The sequence below is a fragment of the Drosophila biarmipes genome, unplaced genomic scaffold (assembly GCF_025231255.1).
Source record: "Drosophila biarmipes strain raj3 unplaced genomic scaffold, RU_DBia_V1.1 ptg000017l, whole genome shotgun sequence".
NCBI lineage: Eukaryota > Metazoa > Arthropoda > Insecta > Diptera > Drosophilidae > Drosophila > Drosophila biarmipes.
The window spans coordinates 2,692,494-2,715,453 of NW_026114535.1; the positions used below are offsets into that span (position 1 = coordinate 2,692,494).

General features: G+C 38.2%; 1 protein-coding gene across 1 annotated transcript; it reads left to right on the forward strand.

Annotated features, from left to right (window-relative positions):
- The first annotated feature begins 17,817 nt into the window (after nt 1–17,817).
- On the forward strand, nt 17,818–21,596 carry LOC108027957 (mitochondrial import inner membrane translocase subunit Tim17-A). Its single transcript, XM_017099583.3, has 3 exons — nt 17,818–18,068; nt 18,204–18,381; nt 21,118–21,596. The coding sequence occupies exons 1-3, from the start codon at nt 17,925–17,927 to the stop codon at nt 21,315–21,317; spliced, it is 522 nt and encodes a 173-aa protein (XP_016955072.1). The 5' UTR covers nt 17,818–17,924; the 3' UTR covers nt 21,318–21,596.
- Nucleotides 21,597–22,960: the final 1,364 nt, after the last annotated feature.

Consider the following 22,960-nt stretch of genomic DNA (forward strand, 5'->3'; position numbering starts at 1 on the left):
GGAAACCATCCTCAGAGAACAAAAACCACAGAAAGTAATTGAAGTCAAAGAAATAATGAAGAGACAAAACATCAACAATAACACCAACAGCTACAGCAACACCACCAACAACAACAACACAAACAACAACCTAACAGAAACCGGACTCATAATAATTACATTTAAAACCCATCAACTCCGTGAAATACTGCGAGACCTTTGGACCGCAAATGCTCCACATTTCTTAAACAACAAGAACTCACTGCCATATAAATCACCGAAAAAGTCGATCATAAAACTGCTCTGGGTATATACTTTGAGCGACACGGATACAAAACAAGAAACTCTTATGCAAACACACTTAAAAGCAACACAACCACAATAAGAACCCGATCTCCAAATACGCTCACATCAACATCTTCAAATGCACAAACTACAACCACACCCTGCGATCACAACCAAACAAACACACCTTCAACCTCATCTGCATCAATCAAAACAACACCGGCACCGGTAAAAATTCTCACAAAACCACAACCAACACGACCAGGATGACACCGAAGCCATGGAAACGGACAACATGAACCCCAGCAGAATATCAACCGCATACGGATCTCAACGCACAAAGGACCTTAAACTAAAAATTTTCGCTAAAGATAAGTCAAACCCTCTGGGTACTAACTTCAAACCAACTAAATCAAAATCCTTTAAAAAAAGAACAAACATACCACTAACAGCGACAGCAAATCGGTTTAAAAGTCACAGATCTCCCTTACTTTAAAGTTCAACCTTAGAACTTCTTACACTACCAGAATGTCACTAATTTTAATCCAATGGAATATTCAAGGATATACAAATATATTCAAGGATATATAAATATATATATACGATATACGACCTAAAGAAACACACATACAATACAATTACAATAGTAGCGCTATTGGTACACAAATCAATTCAATATTCTATGGTAAACCAAACGACCTTGAAGCTCTAGCAATACACATAAAATCCAAGAAGAACATGCACATAAAGACAACATACATTGCCCCAAACAAAACCGTCACAAACCAAATGCTTGAAGACACTTTATACAATTACCAAACACCATTAATAATTCTAGGAGACTTCAACGGATGGCACCCTGGGATTTTGAAAACGAATTCTCGAGGAAAAACAATACAACGATTTATTGACAACACACAGCTAATCTTACTAAATGACAAATCCCCCACACATTTGTCAACACACAACACATACACACATATCAACCTTTCACTTTGCTCAGCAACACTTGCCCCACAAGCCAAGTGGAAAAGGCCTAATGATCTCCACGGCAGTGAACATTTTCCGATAGTTATCTGTCTATTCCCTCAAACACGATAAACAAATTTTCAAAGCCATTTTTTATAACAAAAAAGTCAACTGGGAGCAATTCGCACAAAAATAACGAAATATTCCCCACGTCACTAAACGTCAACAAAGAAGCCGCACAACTTAACAAAATTATATTACATAGAGCAAACATTTTCATCCCACAAACCTCAGTAAATACAAAGCCCTACAAGGTTCCCCAGTGGAACAAAAAACTAGCACAGTTAAAAAAGAAAAACAATTAGCATGGAAAGCACTTAATCGCAAAATCAACCTATCAATGTTATAAACTACAGACGCTTAAACGCCAAATACAAGTTCGAAACAAAAAAAGAAAAAGCGAAGCTTCCAGCTCCTTTACATCAACCATACAACCAAAAACGCCTTCATTTAAAATATGGAGCAACAAAAGGCGCTTCTGCCGACTTAACCCAAGCTAAAAAATTCACGCCATACTTAATCCCAAAAACAACACAACAACAACAGATACTCTCAAAATAGCCAACCCTCTCGAAACAGAGCTCTCAAGCGACCTAAACTTCTTAGACGAATTCCGAAATAACAAATATAAAATCAACACAAACAATAATATACCGACCTCAACAGCTAAAACTTCAGGATTAAATAGAATTTCTTACGAAATGATACGCAACAGCTCCCTTACCACAAAAAAAAAAAACAAAATAAAAAACCTCCTTAACCAAATTTTCGAGAGCCACATACCTCAATCCTACAAAATAAGCTTAGTCATACCGATACTTAAACCAAAAACCGACAAAACAAACACCTCTTCGTAAAGACACAAACACTAGACAAAATCATAGCGAAAAGACTATGGTGGCTTGTGACCAACAAACTTTTAAATACAAACCAATTCGGCTTTAAAAAAGGCAAATCGACTTCGGATAGTCTCCTATACGTAGACCATCTTATAACGAAGTCGTCACTTTTGACTTTTCAAGAGCAAGCAGCACATGGCGAATTCGCGTAGTGACAGCGCGGCGAAGAGCGGTTGGAGAACGTGAGAGTTTGGAGATCAAGAACGGAGAACGTGAGAGTTTGGAGATCAAGGACGGAGAACGTGAGAGTTTGGAGATCAAGGACGGAGAACGTGAGAGTTTTGAGATCAAGGACGGAGAACGTGAGAGTTTGGAGATCAAGGGCGGAGATCGTGAGAGTTTGGAGACCAACAGAGTTTGGATACCAAGGATGGAAAAAGAGAGAGAGGAGACTTGGCGAGAAGAGCGACGGTGCCGTATTCAAAAGGAAGTAACGGGACGCCGCCGGACTTTGGACGCGGCCGTGAACTTTGGACCGAGAGAGAAGGTGCCACATCTCGGCAGAGGAGCGGCACGCAAGCAAGCTATATGCGTCACGGGAATCAGCGGGACGACAGCATCAGGCTGGACATCAACATGAAGCAGAGCGTGAAGGACAAGAGGGTCAAACTGGAGCCATGGACTTTGGACCCTGTGTAGAGAGATTCGGCGGGCCGTGCGCAAAAGGGGAATAACAGTTCCCGGAGGCCCTATATAAGCCCGCAGGGCGCTGGCTGGGAGATCAGTCAGTCGATGACGGTCCGTCGAGCACGATCAGTCGATCACGAAAAGAAGAGTGGGAGAGTTGAGACAAGCAGTCGATCAAATACCAACCAAGCAAACTACGAGGGAGCCACAACAAGGCGAGTCGTCGAAAGCAGCGCCGTGGGAGCCTACAAGGAGCAAGATTGCCACATCGAGACGTTCGGGATCAGGACTACAAGGACTGAGACACAGGTGGCTGAGGTCTAAAGGGGCACCACACGGCTAAGTCAAGGCGGTCTGCTTATTCCTGCCAACGAAGTCCTGGCGTTACGCCTGGAGGGTCTACCAGACTTCGAGCAGTGAAGGCCGGCGACAAGAAATCGTGAGCTCGGGGGTAAGCTTGTCGAACCCCAATGTACCTCGCCCCAAGCACTACTTTAGCGTGTCCCAGTGTGAGCCCCGTACGCCAAGTGGAGTTGAGCAGGTCCTGGCGCGATCAGAAAGAAGGAAGAGAAGTCCTGGAGCGGCGCGACCGAACCCCGAGAATAACAACACCAACAACAACCTAACAGAAACTGGTCTCATAATAATTACATTTAAAACCCATCAACTCCGTGAAATACTACGAGACCTTTGGACCGCAAATGCTCCACATTTCTTAAACAACAAGAACTCACTGCCATATAAATCACCGAAAAAGTCGATCATAGAACTGCTCTGGGTATACACTTTGAGCGACACGGATACAAAACAAGAAACTCTTATGCAAACACACTTAAAAGCAACACAACCACAATAAGAACCCGATCTCCAAATACGCTCACATCAACATCTTCAAATGCACAAACTACAACCACACCCTGCGATCACAACCAAACAAACACACCTTCAACCTCATCTGCATCAATCAAAACAACACCGGCACCGGTAAAAATTCTCACAAAACCACAACCAACACGACCAGGATGACACCGAAGCCATGGAAACGGACAACATGAACCCCAGCAGAATATCAACCGCATACGGATCTCAACGCACAAAGGACCTTAACTAAAAATTTTCCCTAAAGATAAGTCAAACCCTCTGGGTACTAACTTCAAACCAACTAAATCAAAATCCTTTAAAAAAAGAACAAACATACCACTAACAGCGACAGCAAATCGGTTTAAAAGTCACAGATCTCCCTTACTTTAAAGTTCAACCTTAGAACTTCTTACACTACCAGAATGTCACTAATTTTAATCCAATGGAATATTCAAGGATATACAAATAACTATAATAATCTCCTTATCCTGATTAAAAAATACTATCCGCATATCATTACACTTAAAGAAACACACATACAATACAATTACAATAGTAGCGCTATTGGTACACAAATCAATTCAATATTCTATGGTAAACCAAACGACCTTGAAGCTCTAGCAATACACATAAAATCCAAGAAGAACATGCACATAAAGACAACATACATTGCCCCAAACAAAACCGTCACAAACCAAATGCTTGAAGACACTTTATACAATTACCAAACACCATTAATAATTCTAGGAGACTTCAACGGATGGCACCCTGGGATTTCGAAAACGAATTCTCGAGGAAAAACAATACAACGATTTATTGACAACACACAGCTAATCTTACTAAATGACAAATCCCCCACACATTTGTCAACACACAACACATACACACATATCAACCTTTCACTTTGCTCAGCAACACTTGCCCCACACGCCAAGTGGAAAATGCCTAATGATCTCCACGGCAGTGACCATTTTCCGATAGTTATCTGTCTATTCCCTCAAACACGATAAACAAATTTTCAAAACCATTTTTTATAACAAAAAAGTCAACTGGGAGCAATTCGCACAAAAATAACGAAATATTCCCCACGTCACTAAACGTCAACAAAGAAGCCGCACAACTTAACAAAATTATATTACATAGAGCAAACATTTTCATCCCACAAACCTCAGTAAATACAAAGCCCTACAAGGTTCCCCAGTGGAACAAAAAACTAGCACAGTTAAAAAAGAAAAACAATTAGCATGGAAAGCACTTAATCGCAAAATCAACCTATCAATGTTATAAACTACAGACGCTTAAACGCCAAATACAAGTTCGAAACAAAAAAAGAAAAAGCGAAGCTTCCAGCTCCTTTACATCAACCATACAACCAAAAACGCCTTCATCTAAAATATGGAGCAACAAAAGGCGCTTCTGCCGACTTAACCCAAGCTAACAAATTCACGCCATACTTAATCCCAAAAACAACACAACAACAACAGATACTCTCAAAATAGCCAACCCTCTCGAAACAGAGCTCTCAAGCGACCTAAACTTCTTAGACGAATTCCGAAATAACAAATATAAAATCAACACAAACAATAATATACCGACCTCAACAGCTAAAACTTCAGGATTAAATAGAATTTCTTACGAAATGATACGCAACAGCTCCCTTACCACAAAAAAAAAAAACAAAATAAAAAACCTCCTTAACCGCCACCAGCAAGCAGGACGCCACACCGCAACAGCCACGCAAGGAGAATAGAGCCCGCAGGAACGGTACGGAGAGTACGCGAAAGGGTGAGCTGGAACGTACGAGGCGTAGAAGCGAAGTGAAGAGCTTCCTGGCCTTTCGGGAGTGATCCTGAAGAACTTGTCAGTCTGTTCACCCTAGTCTGAATACAGTGACGCTTCCCTAAGCCCGCACGGCTGACCCCATAGCGAGTCTGAATCGTGGTCGAGCTGTCACCAAGCCGAAGCGTTAGAAACAAGCAGCGGACAAGGATCTTCAGGGAGCTACAAAACTGGAACCGTGTCAACGAAGCGAGAGTGCATCGAGACAACCCGTTACGTCGGAGACAGCGAGACAAGCAAATTATAAAGCCAACTGCAGTTATACCCGCAATAAACCCACCACGAACCCGTGAATTCTGTCCTTTCTCACTGAACTACTGTTGTTGGGACGAACACACACAATCTACTGAGCTAGCCGCACAGATACTTTATACTATATTACACGAGCAGAAAGCAAACAAATCAGTTCGCTACAACATGTCAAATTCACTCCCATTATCCAATGGTATCCCACAAGGATCCCCTATATCGGTATTCCGATTTCTCATCGCATACAATAAACTCTCAAACGTAATATCTTTACACAGAGAAATTAAGTTTAACACATACGCCGATGATTTTTCCTAATAAATTTCAGAAACAACAAAAACCTTAATTTTAACCTAGACAACTTATTACATGACATAAGCAACTGGTCCTCATACTCAGGGGCATCTCTATCCTTAGCTAAATGCCAACACCTCTATTTCCCAAAAACACAATTGCACTAGCACCATTAGCTGTAGCACTACACCAATACAACAAGTAACAGCACTCAAAATCTTAGGCATAACCATAAACAGTAAATACAAATGGGACACACACATAATATCGCTTCTTCCATCACTACATCAAAAATTGAATATCATAAAATGCCTCTCCAACCTCAAATTCAATTGTAACACACAAACACTACTCCACGTCGCGAAAGCACAGTCATAGCAAAAATTGATTATGGCCTGTTTCTATACGGACAGGCTCCGAAAAGCTTACTAGACAAATTAAAAACACCCTTTAACACTGCAATCCGTATAGCCCTTGGCGCCTACCGAACCACACCCATAAATAAATTGCTTTACGAAGCCAATGTCCTCCCATTAGAGCAAAAACTATACCTTCAAAAAGCCAAACTCACAAAAAACCTTATATTTTCCAATGATACACCAATACACAAACTTGTTAAACTAAAAAAATCAAAAAAGAACCTATCAACCATAGACCGCACAATAGACCTTTGTCAAGCAATAAACCTACCCTACGAACCAATTAAACTACACAAATTCCAGCCACCTTGGGATCTCCCAAACCTCATAGACACAACATTTAGAGCGCACAAGAAACAAACCACACAACCAGATACATACAGGAAACTATACGAACATACCAAAGACAGCCTTAAAACACATAAATTCATATTTACGAACGGATCAAAAATGAGCTCCATGCAATGCAATCACAAAAATTTTTTTGATCCCTGGTCATGTGGGCATAGCAGGCAACAAACTAGCCGACCAAACAGCAAAATCAACATGCAATATGACCCTTATTTATACCCCAAACTTTAATTTAACTAGAATTCCTAACAAGAAATAAACTAAACATAGAACACTGCAATCAATGGTTTTAAAACATTAACAAAGACAATTCAAACATCAACAGTTATTGCAGATCCTTCCATCCAAAATCGAGCAGACTCGATCAAATTAAAATAACACGCCTTAGACTAGGCCACACAAAACTTACACACGAGCACTACTTTAATCAAAACCAAACCTCACCCTGCCCCTTCTGCCAAGGCGACAATACCATACCCCACCTATTAAAGTCATCCCATCACTCCTTCCTACTAAACTATCTATCTTCAAAAATACAAACCCATTAAATCTCCTTAACGAACTCAACCTTGATAATTTAGAAAATCTTAACTTTCTTAAAAATTTCAAACCTATACCACAAATTTAAAAATACCCAAAATATACATAAATAAAATTTACCAACTGTGTAGCCTAAATAAAAAGAACAATATGTAATTAAACTAATAGACTTCATATCATTAACCTTAAAAGCACTTTACCAACTAAGTTAGTCTAGTTTTCTAAACTTCTCTATCTTTAAAAATCCTTTTTTTTGGTACGTTATTAACGATGTTATCTGCCCTATAACTGCACATTTAATTCCGTCAGCGGTTTTTATACAACCGGAACTCTTTTGCATCTCTTGAGTAACTTAATTTCTCACGCAGAGAAAGCTAGTAGTGCCGTATAAGTCTTTCTCTCTATCCATATTTTCGTATACAATCTGCTAGTTTCGTTTTGAAAAGCTGAAGAAATTATTCTTTTGCGTGTCTCACAAATCTTATTTCCCAAAAACTTAGAACATTGGAGAGTCGACCGTTTCGAACGCATTGCGGCTTGGATGCTTTTAATATCACCAAAAATGCTCTGACTATAGTTTTCTAATTATTCATGGAGTGGTTTTAGTTTGAATTCATGAAGGTCTTCTGGTTGACTTAAAATTACATTGCTAGGCTTATCATCTAAAGTCTGAGAATGGCTATCAATTTTTAAAACGGTTCTGTTACCGAATGCACTTACTCGGTAGTGGTCTGTGCATCCACTCTTCCGTTTCCCGAAGGGATATATTTCTTGCAAATGGGTCTGACTATCTCCTTAGCACTACATCCGTAACAAAAAATATTACGCTAAGCAAAGCAATCCACGAATTTGTGATATTTCTTATTGCAAATCCAACAAACTATTTTGTTGCGAATCTCATCAATTTGGAATTCGATTTTCAATTTATCTCTAGATTGAGGCTCTGAGATATTGCGACGTGCAATAAATTGGGACTTGAACGAGGAATTCCTAGAATCACTGTTAAATAGTTCATGGTGCCGGACTTTATCAAGGAGCTGTGAAACTGACCGTAATTCAAGGTGCATCAGTTCGTGTCAAAGTGCTGGTGTTCAATTAATACACAAAAGCTCTCGTTTTCAATATTTATTAAGCTTTTAAATTTTGTGCTTTCTTAGCGCGTTTTCTCTTCACCACTATCTTCTTCATATTGCCAGTATGACCAGCTCATTACAAATCTTCTTTCCTTTTCATGGCGAATCAAAATAGCGAAAATTATATATATTTTTCTTAAATTAATACATCTTTTTCTTGAATTAAATACCAAATCCTTCCATCCTGCCTCCCCGTGAATCGTCCTAGGATTCACCATTTTGACGTCAGCAGAACGAACTTTTTGATCCTTCCCGACAAACACCTTTATGACTCTTCCTTTTTCCAAGTACTTCTTGGTGCAGAGCGTCCATTACAAGTACTAAGTCGAAATGGAGTTGTCTTCTGATGCTATTTAGTTCTACACATGAGTTGAGGGAGATACTCGACAATCCACTCTCTCTCTAGCTCTACATAAGTGATCCTCCACTGCTTCCTTAGGCAAATAGCTTCATCCGGTGGGTGTGGGGCTTGCATTGAATTTGTGCATCCCATTAGAAAGTGGTTCGGTGTCAAAGGCCTCATGTGTTAAGGGTATTTCAGTTAAAGGGGACTCATTTAGAATGTTTTCCGCTTCTATTAATACTGACTGTAGGGTCTCCACGCGTAGGTAAATATCGCGTTAAGTTTTCTTCAACAATCCCTTTATGATTCGAATCAACCTTTTCTAACATCAACCGGCGTTAGGTTAAAGTGGGCAGTTGAAGATCCACTTAATACCCCTTTGAGCCACTTCGTCCGCTATGGCACCGAAATCCAACAAACTCTCATGGTTCTTGAGCTCCTTATTAGCACCGATGAAGTTTGTGCCGTTATCGCTTCGAATAATTATAGGTGTGCCCCTACGGTTGACAAAAGTTCAGAGACATATTATAAATGCATATGTGGAAAGGTCTGAAGCTAGTTCAAGATGAGTTGCTGTACATGTCATGCAAGTAAAGATAACTGCCCAGCGCTTTTCGTGGCGGCGACCGACTGATACGGTTAGTGGACCAAACAAATCCACCCCTGTATGTGTAAATGGCTTGACGTAGGAAGTCCGCCGATCAGGTGGCAATTGACCCATCTGTGGGGTTTTCGGTAATCCTCGGTCTATGATACATCTAGAACATTCGAGCGTTACTTTGTTGAGCAATTTCCTGGCCTGCAGAATCCAAAAATTTTGTCCACTTTCGTTGATTATAACCGACTGAAAGTCCATTGCACTATCCAATCAATCATTTGTGGCCAGTCTGAACGTGGCGATTTCGAGAAGCTTGAACCAAGTATCCAAGGACTGTCGTTACATATTTTTGGTAAATTACTTAAAGGAGTGGCAGCGTCCGCGGTGTTCAAGGATGACGTTATCCAGTTCCATTGCGTTGACGTAGTACTGGCTAAGATCTCAGCAATTCGGTGGACTACAAATAATAATAGGAATAAAAAGGAGTTTCTTCGGAGCTTGACGCGTTTTTCCCATAATAAAGGCAATATCAACTTTGGTTGAAACAAGAGCACGTAAATAGGCAACAGCTGCAAAGGCGGCCTGTCTTGCATCAACAAAAAGATGTATTTCCAATTTTTCATAACAACTTAAGTTGGGAGAGTATACTCGCGGAATTTTGAAATGGTGCATATGACACAATTCTTATAGCCAGTAGCTCCAATTTTGATGTAACTGTTGGTATAGCCTCATCCCAAGTTATACCATAGCTTCACGTATTCTGTACAAGAATTTTAGCAGATAAATTATAATCCGCAATCAAGCCAAATGGGTCATATATTGTCATCACTATGCCTAGTAGCTCTCTCTTAGTTGGAACTCGATATCCATCCAATACTTCTTTCGGTATTCCATGAAAACTTTGTTTCGAATTGAAAGACATCCTGCTGCGTATTATAATACATGCCCAAGACCTTTTCACTGCTCAAGTGGTTCTGTAGATATCTTAACTGCTTTTGGATTTTTTTACCATTCATAACGCTCTGCAATGTGTCGGAATTTTAACAAAAATTTCGTAGACATTTCGTATTTTACAGATTTCGATGCCTTCCTCTTCTGAAGTAAAGCTTATGACAAGATCATCCGCGTAATGATGTTCAGTAATAGCATCTGCTGCCCTTGGAAATTGTTCTGAACTCTTCAGCATTGCGAATCTTGACATAATAGGCGCAAAATGGTGAGCATATGTCGCCAAATATTAAGGAAGTCATAGCATAATGTTGAATTGGCTGAGTTGCGTTGTGCGTGTTGATCAGCCTTGTGCACATTTATTTCGGAAAACATTTCCCGTATACCGTCACACCGATTTTGTTTTGTCTGAACTGCATAAGCATGCCCACCGAAGACTTTAAGTTGTCAGGTCCTTTAAGTAACTCTTTGTACCTTCGGCCTCAGCTGCAGCGTCGAAGACAATTCGCATTTTATCTGGTTCATGTACTGTTTGTACCGCGAAATGGGGTATGTACCATACAGGATTGGAAGAGTCCCTAATTTCAGAAGTACTAAGTTCTCGAGCGTAGCCCTTTTAGAGATATTTGGCCATTTCCGTTTTGTATTTTTTAGCAAACTCTGAGTTAGCGTTAATTTTCCTCTCCATCCCATGTAACCTTTTTTCCGCCATCTTGTAACTGTTAGTCATAATTACGTCTTCCTGCCTTGGTAATCCTAATTCAAAACATTTTCAATCGAATTGTTTTTTCGGTCAACAGCTTCTATGCTCTGATATCATCAACGGATTCCATTGGAGGCAAATTATTCAACCCAAAATTTTCAGATTCCACGAACTCGGTAACTATATCCTGCCATTTGGTCTCAGTTTCCACGAAATGTACGTGATATGTCTCTGCATTGCTGTCTTTTGACATTTGCTGGCCTGGGCCATAAGCTTACCATCCCAGCTTTGTGTTAGTTGCTACTGGCTGTGTAGTTTCCTTTTTCACTATTTCTATTTTAAGTCTGACTCTTTGACTGACTGTAGGGTTAATGGAAATTGTTTACCTTTTAAGCCCAATTGTTCTGCGATAACTTCCTCCAACAAGGTTACTGCACTTCCGTCGTGAAACATGGCGAATGTTTCCATTTTTCCATTTGGTATGGACCAAATTAACTGGGATGTTTTTAAATAGGTATGGAAGTGCGTCTGCAGATTTTGGATAGCAATTGAGTAAGGGCCTCGAATCCGTGGGTAGAGGAAGCACCGAGTGTGTAGAATTGTGCAGACTAACATGATGTGAATGATGACATGAATGAATGATGATACTGCAAGTCCGCTTGTTTCTGCAAATCTGCATGTTATGCCCATATTTAAGGCAAGCGAATCACAAACGGTTCTCTTTCACAAGACCCATCGTGATTTGACATCAGTTTGATCATTCGAAATTTTGCATGAGTCCAAATTATGTTCTTCTTTGCACAAAATGCAGCCTGAGACTGTGTGTGTCTTCACGATGAACACTGGCTGTGAGTGTCCACCACTCCTGGTTATTGGCCAACAATCCTTGCAGTAGAGCTCAACCAACAGGAAAAGTCGGTGATTGAGGGAGACACGGCTTTAATCTCTGCGCTTTTGAGCCATTGCATCTGTAAATGAGTTGGCAGTTTTGCTAGAAGTTCTTCTAATAGGATTGGGTTATGTAAGTGCTCGTTGTGATTGAACGCTGATAAAAAGTTAACCACTCCACGAACATTCGTTGAGAAAGTTACAATCTGTTCAGGCTTGTTATATGGCACCTTTGGGAATTCTCGAATTCTTGTTAGTTGGGTGCGAATTAGTAATTCCGGCCGACCGAAACTGAGCTGGAGCTCTTCCATGACATTTTGTACGTTGTCGGGGTATATAAGTATAGATGCCATTGCTTCTTTGGCTTCCCCAACCAAGCATTTTCGTAAACGCTTCAGATTCTGCAAGTTATTTTACTGAAAAGGAGTTGGAGAGTCATCAAAACTTTTTTAAACAGCGGCCATTCCTTAGTACTTCCAGAAAACTTGGGTAGATCATGAAGGACTTCGGTGGATCCCTGAGGATGATTACTCTGATTTCATAAGTGTGCTTATTTGATATCATGTTTAATACTTTGCATGTCCGTTCGGAGCTCTGAGTTGTCGCTCTTACCTCTCTTCTGTTGTGCGATGTCATACACATTCTCCTACATTTTGATGTGTATTTTCGAGTATACTCTCGTCCAAAGTATTCTGATCAGGCTTCCTGATTTCCTGATTTTGGCTTCTTAAATTGTATTTTCTCATTTAGCGGATTACGACCTTTTAGCGACACGTTGGGGGTGTTTTATTTGCCCTGGCGGCTAGCTATGCCCCTGTTCATAGCTGTCTTTAGTCACCAAAATACGATCACCGCTTCCTGAGACAATTTTCGAACGGACTTGCAAAGTTGTGATTGAGTACGGTAAATTTAATGTACCAACACTAATGCGCAACGGGTTCTGTGCCTACACGTACTTGTACATACATAAACTTGGTGTTGAATTTCACAATGAACAAATTGCCTACAGACAATAACGGCGTAGGGTCTGTGACAGCAATTGCTCTAGAAATGGTTCAAAGTATGCCTACAGACAATAACGGCGTCGGGTTCGTGACAGCTATACTCCGAACTTCCAGTTTACACAAATTTCAGATCGCGCCAAAAAATTGAGAACGCTTCACAATATACAAGACAAAATTGAAAGATGTTCAGTTAATACACAAAAGTTCTTGTATTCAATATATACTTAGCGTTTAAATTTTGTGCTTTTTAAGAGCGTCTACTTTCACCATAATTTTCTTCACATTGCCAGTATGACCAGCTCATTACAAATCAAATTTCTTTTCTTTTCATGGCGAATTAAAATACCGAAAATAATACATAGTTTTCTTAAAATAATACATTTTCTTCTTGAATTAAACACCAAATCCTCACAGCTGGTTTAGAGTTTTCTACCAAACGCTTGACGAGTTCTTGTTTCGAAATTATTTTTATTAATTGACTAACAAGATTTTCCAAGGATACTTGATACACATCAAATTTTTTCATGGTCACCTTGTCTATGCTTTGCTCAATCAAACGTCTACGTCGCTATATAGTTCATCGTATTTGCCGTGAAAATGCCAATACCAGTCGCCTGATTGGGTTTGAACTGTTAATAAACGGATTCGTTATATAAATTCAGAGGCTATCATTCCTTCTTTGGATCCGTCGAACGTCAGACGCCAGTTTTGAATAATGCTTCCAATGATGAAACATTAGTACGGGAGATATACCTATTGAACTCCTCAGTGACCGTGAGTTTGTATTACCCTCTGGACGGCTCGGAAGTGCGCTTCTACTTACATTCGAAAACACGCTTCGTTTGCGACTTGCATTGTTTATGAAATACAAGTTTACATCTAGTTTTTATTGTTTCCTGTTCGTTTGTCAAAGCCTGCACGCATATGTTGCAAATTCTTGGGAAGTCTGGGTTACAATTTGATGGGCTGTGATCTACCGGCAACTGGTTTTCAGTTTTTTTTTTCTTTTTAATCTTAAAACATCAAAATAAAATCTTTTCAAAGCTCATTCACTAACAATATAACAAATCAATAGCGATGTGACCTGTCTACTTTCTATTGATAATCTTGAACTATTTTAAAACCACAATTCAATCAATTCTAAATGGTCAGGACTTCAACCAACAAGTTAAACCCTGTAATTCCTATCCAGGATAAGACTTAATCTGCTTTTGTTGTAATCGACATGACTACAAAACCCATCTGATTTCGAAAGATAGAGTTCTGTGCACTATACTTCGATCTGTGTTTCGCACGTTGGATTTGACGGGGTTTGTTCCTATCTCTACATTGTCTTAGCACGCTTGCATAATAAGGTAAGTGCACATTTGGAAGCTATACCATTGGTGGACTACGCAAAAAAAATTAGGATGATCTCTAGAGAATGCTATGCAAAACAGACCGTTAACTATGTGAATTAAATGTTGCATTCACATTTTCCTCTAAACCCTCCCGACCATGGCAACATGGAGTATATTCGTAGTGCCCCAAAGGAATTCCCTTTCCGACTATTGGATGTGATGTTCCTGTTTTTGGCATGATGTACTTTTGATTGTATGGTAATTCATTATAAGTCACTTAAATCCTTCTAGAAGCACATTGTTGGTGTTGTAAATTTAAATTCTCCTTCTAGCTACTTTTATTGGGCCCAGTGAACTAGCTGAATGTGAAGGGTGTACTTAATCATTTTATCCATAGTTTTTACATTCTAAATGAAATAATATTAATTAAATTAGCATAATGTGTGCGGATCAATTATCCGACTGGTGTCTTCATTGACGATTTTGTGAGTAAAAATAAGGAAAATAAAGCGCGGATAGTGGCCGGTTTGCTTAGGCGATTGAAAATAAATATAAAACTAGGTGGTAATCATCCGTTTTTTTTTAGAACTTATCCTGATCCTCTTTTTTTTGGGTCCCTTCCGACGAACGGTGAAAATTTCCTGGGGGTGCCGATTTACAAAACAACTTCCTCGTTGGTATAAGTCTCTCGTTGGGGGGTTAAAAGCGCAACCGAGGGGCGCGCTAGACCGATCTGCAGCAGGCAGTGAGGACTCGCCAGTGGCCGTTATGTTAGTACCAAAGGCGCCAGGAATTAAATGGCTAGGACTTGGTTTATATCTCCCAATGAACGCGGTACCACATAAACTATACTACTTATTAGCTTCTTAAATCCTGTCATTTTGTTGAAACTTTCTCACAAGAATCTTGAATTACTGCTTAATAGCCTGGCTGATCGTGCATATTGGCGCATTCTCTGTTAGGGTAGCCGTTAACAAAATTAAGGTGACTCGATTTTTCAAATGCATTGAATTTTTCCCAAACCCACATGGATATGGTCCCCAAATAGCAAGAAAATTTAAAAATAAATGCTGTCTACCGCCTTCTGTATAATTTTATGTAAATTAAAAAATAAGACTTTGATCTTGTTAACAATACTCAATTACATGACAGAAATAATTTACGTCGGGTAATTAATTTAAAAGTTATAATCAAATAAAGTGTGCAGTCTTGGGAGTTACGATTGAATATAGCGTTAATTCTAGTTCGGGGAAAATTATGTACTATAAAACGTGAATAAGCGTAACCACCAATATGATGACTATGCTAAAAAATCTAAGTTTAGAGTAGAACAAGAAAGAATACTTAAATCTTTCAATTAAAAAAAGGAGATCAGATTTTATTGAAAAATAAAACTTACGATTGACTTGAAATATACTGGACCATGTAAGGTTAAAAGTGTAGAAGGAAAAGATAACAAAATGATTTCAAGTAATAAAAATAAGAAACACACAGTATATAAAGATGGGTCATAAATGTTTATTTATTATTATAGGGCCATACATGAAATAAGAAACATAATCATAATGGACAAAATATACAAAAAATATTTAAATATTAGTTTTTGATTTAAAATAAAATTTTCTTATTCGAACAATATAAAATAAAATAAATAGAAAAAAAATATAAAAATAAAATAACATGTTAATTTATATTTATATACATATACTAAGAAAATAACTCAATATAATCACATTAATTTTCAAAAGGAGGGAGATGTAGCATGTTTACATATCGAAAGCACACTGTTGTTTTTGTAGTTTAAGTAATAGCACAAGAAGTAGTTTAGTCTGATTTTATGTTATTTTATTGATTTATATTTACTCGCAACACCACACCAAACACGCAGCTCAAGAACCAAGAACAAAACGAGCAATAAGTGTGACCATAGCTAGATATTCAATTAAGCCAAAGTGCTAATGATTATGGTATTTCTGCATGTGGAATAGGGGTATTCGAACGCACACCGTGCTCAGTGTTATGCATTCATATAAGTACAAACACATTGTAGCACTTGGCCACAATACTCTCATACAAATCTACGACCCACTGGACTGGACATTGCAGAGTCAGCATAATTGTCATGCGCGGCATACTACCTCTCTCTTCCGCCGCGACCCTCCGTCAGCCTTAAGCACATAAGCGCCTTTGCCGGCATAGCTTAGCTATCATAACCGATATGAAGGAAGGCAGCAGAATCAAAGAAAATTTAAATCTAAGGCCTCAGCTGTCATCTAAAGCTGGCTGCATTCAAATGGAAAAGAATAAATTACAATATACGCATTCGCAGAATGGTAACAATCACGGAGATAATTGAATCAAGAAGACCTTTAAAAGGAGCATGACACTAGACATTACCATCACCAGCTACATACTTGTCAGCTAATGTGAAAAAGAAGGACGGGCCGAGTTCTTTAGCGAGGAGGAATTAAGGCCACCCGCTAAGGGACAGCTAGGAAGCCATTGCCAGGATGTTGGGAGCCTGCCTGCAGTATCAACGGTGCAACTCAGTTCCCATTTTTCAACTCCCTCAAGGTTCAATTTGGCATATTGGGAATAGGCACTGCATTGCAGATGACACGGAAAAGATGGGGAATGATCCGCGACACTATTTGCAAAATGTCCTAATAGCTTTCTGTCCCAAAAACTTATTGACCAGATAAAGCGGTCGTAAAGCCAAATCGGTTTTCTAGACTCCTTTAATTTATCTGAACGAGAAACTTCTAAAGTGCCTAACTATCGCATAAAAGAGTCCGTTAAAATTGGAGGGGGAACTAACTGCGACATTTTCAGAATGGTTGGTGTTGATTGATGACACGGGTTCATACTCTCCCTCAATGTGGGGAAAAAGCAATCATTGAAAAGACTTGAAATATCTAGAAAACTGACGGCTTTTCTCTTGCCGTACCCCATAAGTTAATTAGTAAGTCTAATTTCGTTTTCCAAGAGGTACCGTGCATGTAAGTACAACATCTGTGAAAAAATAGCGGCAAAACATAATTTTCTACCGAATGGTTATTGTCCTGAATACATTTTTACTTAATGGTTTATGTCTTGGATCTTTCTGGTTCAAAGATGAATATGGCGGCACTTCTTTTAACTAATTTTCTTCCACTTCTGTAACGCGATTTTCTCACTTTATCTGTATGATTTTTTTACTCAACTTGCTTTCAATATACCGTTGGTACAACGTCTGAGATTGGAGCCCTGTGCAATTTATTATTTACCCCCTTTTTGTATGGGAAAAATCCATGATGCATTCTTGTTAAGGGATTTTCTCAAAAACTGTCTTAGCTCAATGATATTTTCTGACAACAAGCTTGAAATTACGTCCCATGTTCCATATTCCACTGTTCCCAAATCGCCGCTAAGTCTCCGACGCTAATTTGACGAAATTTTTTCCAAAATCTGGACTATGTAGAAAAATGTTATTACCTGCGTTCATCTTAAGTCATTTCATTTCTAAGAGAAAATAATTTATTACATAAAAACGCATGGTATTAAAGAATCGTATCAATAAAATATATTAATTAAACTACACTAACACTGAATAGTAATGGAAGAATACGCTAGAGAACCTTGTCCATATAGGATCGTAGATGATTGCGGAGGTGCTTTCGCCATGGGATGCATTGGAGGCGGTGTATTTCAAACAATTAAGGGATTTCGTAATGCACCTTCTGGCTTAAACAGAAGATTGGTATGACATTTTTCGTAAATAATTGTGAAATATCAGGCATACTGTTCAAAATATAAATCAACAGGGTCGGCCAATGCGACCAATGCATATTTTCATGTTTAAATATTTAACATATTTCAAATTACATGTTTATAGATTGGAAGTATAATTGCTATAAAAACTCGTTCACCCGTTATAGCAGGAAATTTCGCTGTTTGGGGTGGTATGTTCAGTACTATTGACTGTACACTCGTACATTTCCGAAAAAAAGAAGATCCCTGGAACTCTATAATAAGCGGTGCTGCAACTGGAGGAATCTTAGCTGCAAGAAATGGTATGGTTTGAAAATTTATTTCATATAATTGCAATTACAAAATTAGTTTTAGCGCTCGTTTGTTACTACGATAACAGTGCCAAACTTAACTTTTGGCATAATGAGAAATGGGTCGTTTATATTTTTTTTTAAATACTGAGTAGTAGCCAAGATAATAAAGGTGCACAGTTTGCAGCGGCGTTTGCCTCGTTGTCGCGTCGCAACGCATAATTATTCGGAAAACGAGTCAAGCGAAGCTGAACGTTTCCCTGTGGAGTATCATTCATTAATATTGTGGAGTAACGTATTTCTGTGTCATTTGGCTTATCCGCTTTTTGGGGACATATCGATTTCAGCCCGAAGTAAAAACCACTCGTCCACACCCTTAGCAGGGATACCATGGAAAAACAAGAAGGGAATTAAGCTTTGGCAAGCCGAAGTTTGTATAATACCCGCAGTTATAAAAAATATATATAGCTCCCATAGGAACTATCGGGAGAAAAAAAATTTTAAAAAAATTCGGTGTTTTTTTTTTAGCATATAACCTTTAAAGCTTGGAAATAACATTTTTTAATTAGTGCTTAATTTCGAATTAGCTGCCATATCCGATCATCATCCGATCGTTCGGAAAATTAGTAGTCAAATAATATGAAAAAATTATATCTTCGGTGTTTTTTAACATACAACCTAAGCTTGGAAATAGCATTCTTAAATTATTTCTGAATTTCGAATTAAATTTTATCAAAATCGGACGACTATATCATATAGCTGTCATAGAAACAACCGGGAAATTAGTGAAAAAATAATATGAACAAATTATTTACTAAAGTTGTTTATTTCTATAACTGCAAGGGTATACAAACTTCGGCTTAACTTATAGTATAGTAAGTATATATATTCTTGATCAACGTCACTAGACGAGTCGATCTAGCCATGTCCGTCTGTTTCTACGCAAACTAGTCTCTCAGTTCTAAAGCTATCGGGCTAAAACTTTCCCAAAAGTCTTCTTTTTATTGCAGGTAGTATATAATTCGGAACCAGCCGGATCGGACAACTATATCTTATTGCTCCCATAGGGACCATCGGGAAAAAAATTTTAAAAAAATAATATCTTTGGTGTTTTTTAGCATATAACCTTCTAAGCTTGAAAGTAACATTTTTTAATTAGTTCTGCATTTCGAATTAAATTTTTCAAAATCGGACGACTATATCATATAGCTGCCATAGTAACAATCGGAAAATTAGTTGTAAAATAATATGAAAAAATTATATCTTCGGTGTTTTTTAACATATAACCTAAGCTTGGAAATATTATTTTTAAATTATTTCTGAATTTCGAATTAAATTTTATTAAATGTCATAGGAACAATCGGGAAATTGGTCGAAAAATAATATGAAAAAAAATTTACTGAAGTTGTTTATTTCTATAACTGCAAGGGTATACAAACTTCGGCTTGCCGAAGTTAACTTCCTTGTTTTTCAATATTTTCACTTAACTTAATTATACCCTTGCAGAGGGTATAATGATTTCAGTCAGAAGTTTGCAACGCAGTGAAGGAAACGTTTCCGACCCCATAAAGTACATATGTATATTCTTGAGCAGCGTCACTAGACGAGTCGATCTAGTCATGTCCGTCTGTTTCTACGCAAACTGGTCTCTCAGTTCTAAAGCTATCGGGCTGAAACTTTCACAAAAGTCTTCTTTCTATTGCAGGTAGTATATAAGTCGGAACCAACCAGATCGGTCAACTATATCTTATAGCTCCCATAGGGACCAACGGGGAAAAAATTAAAAAAAATTATATCTTTCGTGTTTTTTAATATATCCTTTTCTAAGCTTGGATATAACATTTTTAAATTAGTTTTGAATTATACTATATAATCTAGCTCTCATAGAAAAGATCCGAAAATGGGTGGGAAAATAATATAATAACGAATTATAGCTTCGTCGTTTTTTGACATAATATATTATCTTATAATATTGGGAATATAATTATTGATATTTTAAACAATTTCGAATTAAATTTAATAAAAATGGGACTACTTTAACATATAGCTATCAGGAAAATGGTCACAGAAATAAAAAAAAAAGATTTTTTATTTTTTATTTATTATTATTACTAAGACTACCAACAATCCTTAAAACTAACGTTGATTATTTCTTATAAATGCAATGGTATACTTACTTCGGTTGGCCAAAGTTAACTTTAATTCTTGTTTAACAATTTTGTGAACAATTGCATTTTAGGGTTTTAAAATTATATACTTTATATTTTCTACGTTGTTAAAATTCTAAAGAATGGACAAAGGAGGACTAATCGTATTCAATTTATGAATATTTATTAATTCCCCCTTTTCAAGTTGGGGCGTCGACAACTAAAACTTAAAATATCTAAAAATAATGTATTAATGAATTTAAACATTATTGATTATTATAAAAGTGCACGGACCAGTTACGAATTTTTTATTCTAAGATTAAAATACATAACCCAATTTTTAGAATATTAAGTGTTGAAAAATTATTTTATGTAAATAATGGTACACGATTGTCACAGCCTAAATCTTACTTTAGCCTTACTTATAATTCTTGAATTAAAACCGTGTCCCAAAATGAATCACTTTTCTGTTATCGATATCATTCATTTAATTTGTGATTATTAAAATCATAAAATTCTAGAAACTAGTTTTATTAACATCGTCAAATTTAATTTTCTCATAGTATCGCACTTATTAAATCCAATTTAAAATTTATTGTAGGTGTTCCAGCTATGGCAGGCAGTGCAATAATAGGAGGAGTGCTCTTGGCTCTCATCGAAGGTGTGGGAATATTATTTACGAGAATATCTGCAGAACAGTTCAGAAATCCTGTTCCACCGTCGGATGACCCTTCGGCTCTTGGAGATCCTGGAAGTAATTTTTCATTTGGGTCTACCTCTAATCAAAAACAATATCAATAGAATGATAAATATTTAAGAGCGATAAAAAATATTTTTAATATAAAAATATATAAAAATTGCTTAGATATAAGTAGATGTTCTGGTCAAACCTTAAAAAATCGTGCACCGCCTGACCCATTTAAGGTATCTATTTTGCCTAGATCAGTGCCTCTTTTGATGAGATGCTTTCACAAGGTGGTAAAAAACAACTGGGTGACGTCATTCGTGCCACAGATAAACGGTTAAGTCGAAAAACCTTTGGCCTAAATAAATACATCGCGAAACAGCCTGAAAGCTAAACCGTTTGTTGTTATTTTTGATTTCTAAATTGACTTGTGACCTATGAATTTTTCACGTCCCAGCCTGGCTGGAAAGTGTTAATTTATGTTCTTAAAAAAAATAATTTTATTTTTGGTTAACGAACAGGACAGTGAAAACCAAACATTTTACCGTTTGTAAAAACATCCACCCAAAAATATATGGGTGGTCAAAAGTATTTCCACAAAACATAAGTTAAATATGTCAAATAAGTAAGTCCAATAAAAATTTGAACATACTTCAATGAAATGGGTAATTTAAATTCGGTTTAAATGTGACATTTTTTTAATCCAATCAGTACTTATTTTGTTTACCTATTTTTCCGCGTCATCAAAACTTTTTCGATGCTACAAATACGCGCGTCTTGGAGGCGATTAGTGAACACCACAGCAGCAGACGCGTTAAGACTAGCGTCAACGGAGGTCTGTAGCTGACTTTGTAGTCAGCCGCTTTTCCTTGGGATGCTTCGGGGTATCCTGACTTCCTTCAGTGGAGGCAATTGGTCCAGCCAGTGCCTTTATTGTGTTAAATCGTCTTGCCGCGGATCGTCGTATCCTACACCGGATCGAACTTTTCTCTATGACTACTTTTATGTTGATCTTAGCGCTGTCATTTCCGGCTTCACCACATACGTGAGAAGGCCAGGATCTGACATCCACCACTATCCCAGCACCTTTTCTTGATTTTTGTTCGTTGCGGGGAGACTCCTGGCAGTGATGTTGGCGCCGTACCTTAGCTCGTGCATGACTTCCAACGATTTTGAAGTACATCGCCGCACCAACTAAATCGCGGGTTTTTTTCACTGCGCTTGCGAGTCATATGATACCGCTCTCCGCTTCGGCGGGTATGAGCCAATCGTTGACAAAGGTGCTCCTGGTGCTGCTACAGCTTCCGGCGACTTTTTGGAGAAGCGCTCCGCGCTTTGGTTCGATTTCGAGAACACAAGGCTGCGAACGTCTTGACTTGTATCGCATAAATATCCGGTTCACGTGACGCATCTCCGCGTTTCCACAAAAACATTTGGGTCTTGAGGGCGCACTTTTACTTTCTTGAACATCTCACGAATGCTGGGTACAGGTACTTTACCTTCACGAAAACCCAGCGGCACGCCCATTTGCGACACCAGTATGTCCTATCCTGGTTTATCTATTGCATTTCTCCTATAAGCTCTTCCTGCTCTCGTTTAAGAAGTGTCCTTTGCCATCTTAACCTGGAGACATCGTAGACATCCAAAGCCCTGGGATATGAGCGAGGAAATCCAATTTCATGGTACCTATGGAGCAGCCCCGCTTGCCACCGCCTAGCAAAGATCAGTCTTAAGTCCAGCCTGACCCCAATGTACTTTA

Coding starts and splice junctions, on each gene's coding strand:
- LOC108027957 (XM_017099583.3), top strand. CDS start 17,925: ATGGAAGAATACGCTAGAGAACCTTGTCCATATAGGATCGTAGATGAT. Junction 18,069..18,203: donor CTGGCTTAAACAGAAGATTG/GTATGACATTTT, acceptor ACATGTTTATAG/ATTGGAAGTATAATTGCTAT. Junction 18,382..21,117: donor AATCTTAGCTGCAAGAAATG/GTATGGTTTGAA, acceptor AATTTATTGTAG/GTGTTCCAGCTATGGCAGGC.